At 42.6% G+C, this 5847-nt stretch overlaps 1 protein-coding gene across 3 annotated transcripts in view; it reads right to left on the bottom strand.

Moving 5' to 3' along the window:
* LOC114627474 (ubiquinol-cytochrome-c reductase complex assembly factor 1) overlaps positions 1-5847 on the bottom strand; it is a 96539-nt gene that overhangs the window by 76412 nt on the left and 14280 nt on the right. For all 3 annotated transcript variants that reach the window (XM_028775303.1, XM_028775304.1, XM_028775305.1), the window contains exons 3-4: positions 2905-3000; positions 1531-1638 (exon numbers count right to left, since the gene is read on the bottom strand). In XM_028775303.1, the coding sequence (XP_028631136.1) occupies positions 1531-1638; positions 2905-3000 (204 nt within the window). The remainder of the gene's footprint in view (positions 1-1530; positions 1639-2904; positions 3001-5847) is intronic.

Below are 5847 nucleotides of genomic sequence, written 5' to 3'. Positions count from 1 at the left end.
TGGGATTAAAGGCATGTGTTACCACTTCTGGCTTAATTTCTAATTTTGAAGTTTTATATTACAAATGTCATAATCACAACATCTTTTTAAGTGGAGGGAAGAACCGGCAAGATGGCTTAAGAATATAGGCGCCTGCCACCAAACCTGAAGATTAAATTCAATCCCCAGGATCCACAGGGTGGAAGGAAAGGACAGAGTCTCACAAGCTGTCTTATGACCTCCACACGTTCTCCAGTGCATACATGCACCTACACACACACACACACACACGCACGCACGCACACACACACACACACACAGACGAGTGTGTGCACGCACAAATAAATATAACTTTAAAAATTATAAATGGGAGGAGTGGTAGTGTAGATCTTTAATCCCAGCACTCAGGAGGAAGAAGCAGGTGGATCCCCAAATTCAAAGGCCAGCCTGGTCTACAGAGTGAGTTCCAGGATAGCCAGGGCTACATAAAGAAACCTCTGTCTCAAAACAAAACAACCAAAAGTAAATAAAAAGAAAGACGGGGGGGGGGGAGAAAGAGAAAAAAACACAAACATATGGAGGAAAACCTAGGAACACTGGGGAGGCTAAGACAGAATTGCTATGAGTTCTAGGACTGCTTGGGCTAAACTATGAGGCTATGTCTCAAAAGAAGAAAAAACTAATTAAAATTCAAAATAAGGAGAAAAGCTCTGGTTAGTAATCAAAATTAACAACAATTTATTAATTGTCAAGAATCTTACATGCATACATATAAAATTTTAATGAAAACGATTTCCTCGATGGTTTAGAAGAGACGGTAGGGGTTCTGAGATATCGCTGACTTAGCACCTGCAACCTTGCCACAGTACCTTCTGTGTAACAGATAATGTGTGAGGCCCAGGGTTGACTAAGAATGACCAGCTAGCTAGGAAATAACCCTTCTCAGTATGCTTTAATTATTTATTTTTATGTTATGTGCATTGTTGTTTTGTCTGTATGTATGTCTGTGAGAGGGTGTCTATAACCCCTGGAACTAGAGTTAGAGAAAGTGGTCAGCTGACACGTGGGTGCTGGAATTGAGCCCAAGTCCTGTGGAAGAGCAGCTAGTGCTGTTAGCCACTGAGCCATTCCACGAGCCCCCCCCCCAGCCCCATAATATGTATTATAGTAAGTCAGAAGATTGATTTTTCCTAATACCTATTAAAAATCAATAATGAAAACAAGCTTGTTAGTGAGCAACACCTCCTGAAGAACGCAGCCCAGTGGGACAGCTGGCCCATCTGTCCCTTTAAACTCATCTAGATGCTATTATCCTGCCATGAAGCAAGGGTCTGAAAACTTCCACCTCACTGTCCTGCCAGCAGCTGGAGACACTAGCAAAGAACTAGGCTGAAGGAGTTCCCTGATCTTATCTACCATAGAAATCTGAACAGATGGTACAGGGAAGTATTCGGAAGAAATTCTCAAAATATCATATGAATTTCACAGGCCAAAAGCTTTAAAACAAATCTAGGAGCCACACAAAGAACAAAGGAATGTAAAAGACGTTACCCATTTACTGTATTTCAAAGGTCCGGTGAATCCCATGGCTTCTATTATCTTCGTGAAGGGACCAACCTTCTCCTCAACAGGCTGCGGGGAATCTTGGGTAGTAGGAAGCTACTTAAACAAAGAAAAAGAAACCAACCTTAGTTACAGAAAATTTTCTAAACAGAATGCTATGGTTTGATTGTTCTAAGGACAAGTTTATTGCATAGGTTTCTTTCCACTTTGACTTCTTCTCTTCTGCCCGAGCTCTTGATTTCTTTTTAATGATTTGAGGATTTTGTTTGGTGTTTGTTTGCTCTGAGCATTCTGTTCTGTTTTACTGTCGAGCTGGGGAATCAAACTCAGGGCTTCACATTCTAGGCAAGTGTGCTTTCATGGAGCCAGACTCAGAGCCCTCGCATAAGTGTGCAAACACATCTGAGATGTGTAAGTGTGCAAACACATGTGAAATGCATAAGTGTGCAAACACATCTGAGATGGTACCTAACAGATATCCTCCAAGTTACAGAGCAAGACGTGTCCACCTCAACGACCACGCGCCTGTGATCCCATGATTAGGAAAGAACAGACTTGAGGTATTAGGAAAAAGAGAGAGAGCGTGCAGTGGCTATCAGCACTGGCTGCTCTTGAACAGGACTTGGGCTCAATTCTCAGCACCCCCATAGCAGCTGACAACTGCTTATAGACACATAACTCTAGATCTAGGGGATTTGATGCCTTCTTCTGGCCTCACAGGGCTCCAGGATCACATACGGTGCACAGACATACATTCATTACACATAAAAATAAAAGGGAAAGGAAGGGGAGGAAGTGAAATGTAAGGAGAGGGCAAAGGGGCGAGGAGAAGGGCGACAGCGGAAGGCACAGGGAAAGATCGAGGAAGAAAAGAAAGGAAGGAGGAAGAGGAACGGGGGTGGGATGGGGGTGGGGGGAGGAAATCTCAGGAGGATTGCTGTGAGTTCAGTACCATCCCAGAGCATAGTGTGAGACTGATCCAAAGAACAAAATAAAACCAGAAAATTACTTCTTGAAGAAATAAAAGGATTCAGCCCCAGAAATATAGACTGAATCTGAGTCAAATTAGAGAAGCTGTGCTAACAGACCCGTTCTCTACAGAGGAAGGTAGATTATTCACCCGATAAGAAAGGCTTGCAAGGTTACATACGACTATTTTTAACGTGTACAAAATCCATAAACAACTGTTTTCCTCTACAGAATTTTCTAGGCAAGAGTCTACAGTGGGAAAACTCAGGCTATAAGCTCAGAAGATGGACATTCACATAGTTTGTCTCTGACCATCCACTGTAACCTTGGCTAAATCGCTGAGCTCACCGAGCTCGTTCACTTAACGCAGTCTACAGCAGAGAACAAACTCACCTTACTTGTGTTGTGGTATTTCCTACTCTGCGGTGCGTCCGTTCCAACAATCTGTTCTGATCCCACACACATTCCAGACTGATTCTTCTGGAGCCACTGGAGGATGAACAAACATATGTAAGCAACACTGAGAACTACTTAGCGAAGTTAACCCAACTGGAGCTGCTCTGGCTGGTTCTACCCAACCTTGTTTAGCCCAGCATCCAGTGAGGGATCATCAGGAAGACCCATGATCAGCACCCAGAATGGTGTCTGGTACATGGCAGGTGCTCAATAAATATCTATTAAATATGTGAAGTTGGGTGTGATGGCTCCCACCTGCAATGTCTGGAAGGCTGAGGCAGGAGGATTGCTGTGAGTTCAGTATCATCCCAAAGGATAGTGTGAGACTGACCCAAAGAACAAAATAAAACCAGAAAATTAATTACTTCTTGAAGAAATAAAAGGATTCAGCCCTAGAAATACAGACCGAATCTGAGTCAAATTAGAGAAATAAAATTGTAATAGGAAAGAGAACTCTTCCAACAGTCGGGTCTCTCTGAGTTCCAGGTCAACATGGTCTACAGAGTGAATTCCAGGCCAGCCAGAACTACACAGAGAAACCCTGTCTCAAAAACAAAACAAAACAAAACAAACAAACTTGGGGCTAGGGAGATGGCTCAGCTGTTAAGAGCACTGGCTGCTCTTCCAGAGGACCCAGGTTCAATTCCCAGCATCCACAGTAGCTCACAACTATCTGTAACTCCAGTTCTAGAAGATCTGACATCCTCATACACACATACATCAAGATAAAACACCAATGACAATAAATGAAAATACATTTCAAAGTAAAACAAAACAAAAAATCCTGCTTCTGCCACCTAAAAGCTCAGTGGCCATAGACAGCTTGCTGCACCTCGGTTACAGTGTGGCCTGGATGGGAACAGTACAGAAAGTGCATCTCCCAAAACAGGGACTCAATAATAAACCAAGTGGCAGCCACCACCAGGTCACCACACTTTCCTTTCAGCCACATTGCCTCTGACAACAATGTGGGCGCACACAACCAACTATAGTCATGTGCCAGGGCTATGCTAAATGCTATACAAATTCTTTAATGCATCCTACAATTCTATTTAGTTAGCATTGTTATAATCAAGAATACAATTTGGAAAATAAATTCCTATATGGAAGCTCTATAACAGTGAAAACAGAAATATCCAGTAAGAGACAGTAAATCAGGTACGGTCACTCACAAAAATAAATAATCAAGAATTAAACCCAGGGCATTGTACTTGTAGGGCAACCATTCTGTCCTGGATTAAATTTTCAAAATCTGAAAATATATATGAATAGATATATTTTTTAACTTTATTTTTTACTTATTTATTTTCAGAAAGGGTCTCATGTGAACCAGGCTAGCCTCAAACTCAGTATGTTGCTGAGGCTGGCTTCTTGGTGCCTCTACTTCCCAAGTGTTGAGATTACAGTGTGTTGCTATTGTTGGAGACAGGGTCTCACTATGAACCTCTGGTTGTCCTGGCCTTGAAATCACAGAGCTCTGCCTGCCTCCCGAGTGCTGGGACTAGAGACGTAAGCCACCACCCCTGACTATAGTGCTGTTTTTAATATGGCTTTAGGTTCATAGCAAAACTGAGTAGAAACTACAGGGATCCCATATACACTCTCCTCCTTTCCCGCCCACAGCCTCTCCTACTGTCAGCATCCCATCCCAGAGGAGTACTTTATTACAATGAACCTACTTTGACTATCACTGTCCACTCAAAGTCCATAGTTTATACTAACATTGACATGAAAAACACAACTTTTTTTATTTTTTAATTTTAAAAACATAAGTAAAATTATCAAAAAAAATCATGAATGCTTGTGGGTAGATCTAAGAAGTAACACCCAGAAATGAAAGGGTTATTTGGTTACATTGGAATTGTGGGTAGCAGATTAGGAATGTAAGTTAGTAGAACACTTTGGCTAACATGGGCAAGGCCTTGGGTTTGATCTCCTGCACCACAAAAGAAAGAGGGAGGAGAAGGGGGGGAGGGAAGGAGTTATGGGTAAGCTCGGGAATTCAGTGTCCAAATTCCCAGTAATATTTTCATTGCCTTTACAATTAAAGGGGCTGTGGGGTGGGAGCTGGGCATGGTGGCACATGTTTTTAATCCCAGCACTCAAGATGCAGAGAGGCAGGAGTTTGAGGCCAGCCTGGTCTAGATACATAGAAAGTTTCAGACAGGACACTGTCTCAAGGAAAAAAAGAAAAGTTGCAAGAGAGAGAGGATTAATCCTTTAATTCTGCTCTATTCCAAAAAGAGAAGGGATGAATAAAATTAACAATGATTTTCCTGTTTCATCTTAATAAAGGGAAAATCGTTTTTCATTGTGGAATAGTACTATTTGAATTTCTTTCCAAACAAGGATATTAAAAGATTAGTCAGACTTATGCTTTAATTCTCAAGTACCAAGCAGGCTTTGTGAAGTACAGACTAAACACAGCACCCTCCCATGATGTCACATACATCAGTGTAATGGCCCATCTAGAACGCAAAGCACTTAAACCGCCTCAGAGAATGGGGTGGGTGTAGCCTGAGCTGGGCTTCTCCCCAGTTAGTGTCTGGTCAGGCATCTTTCTCCAGCCCCATAGCTCCACAATGGTCAATGGATTCCTTCTCCCTACTTCAGTGAACTGCTGAAAACCTGGGCCGTGCCAGGACAACGCCTTCCACCACCCTGCTCTTACCTCCACAGATGCACTTACCTTCTGGACCACCCTTCCTGCCATTGCTCCCTTCAAAACGGACCTTGAAACACTTCAATTCATCTTTCAAAATAACTGGAGCATCACTTTTTCAAAGAGGCCTTCCTTCTCTCTCTTCTTTGGGTTGGTTTCTTGTTAATTTTGTTCCCTTCCCTTCCCTTCCCTTCCCTTCCCTTCCCTTCCCTTCCCTT

Source organism: Grammomys surdaster, unplaced genomic scaffold (assembly GCF_004785775.1).
Source record: "Grammomys surdaster isolate TR1022 unplaced genomic scaffold, NIH_TR_1.0 254, whole genome shotgun sequence".
In the NCBI taxonomy this organism is placed as follows: Eukaryota; Metazoa; Chordata; class Mammalia; order Rodentia; family Muridae; genus Grammomys; species Grammomys surdaster.
Note: the sequence above shows the minus strand (reverse complement) of the source record. Positions and strands in the feature narration are given on the sequence as shown.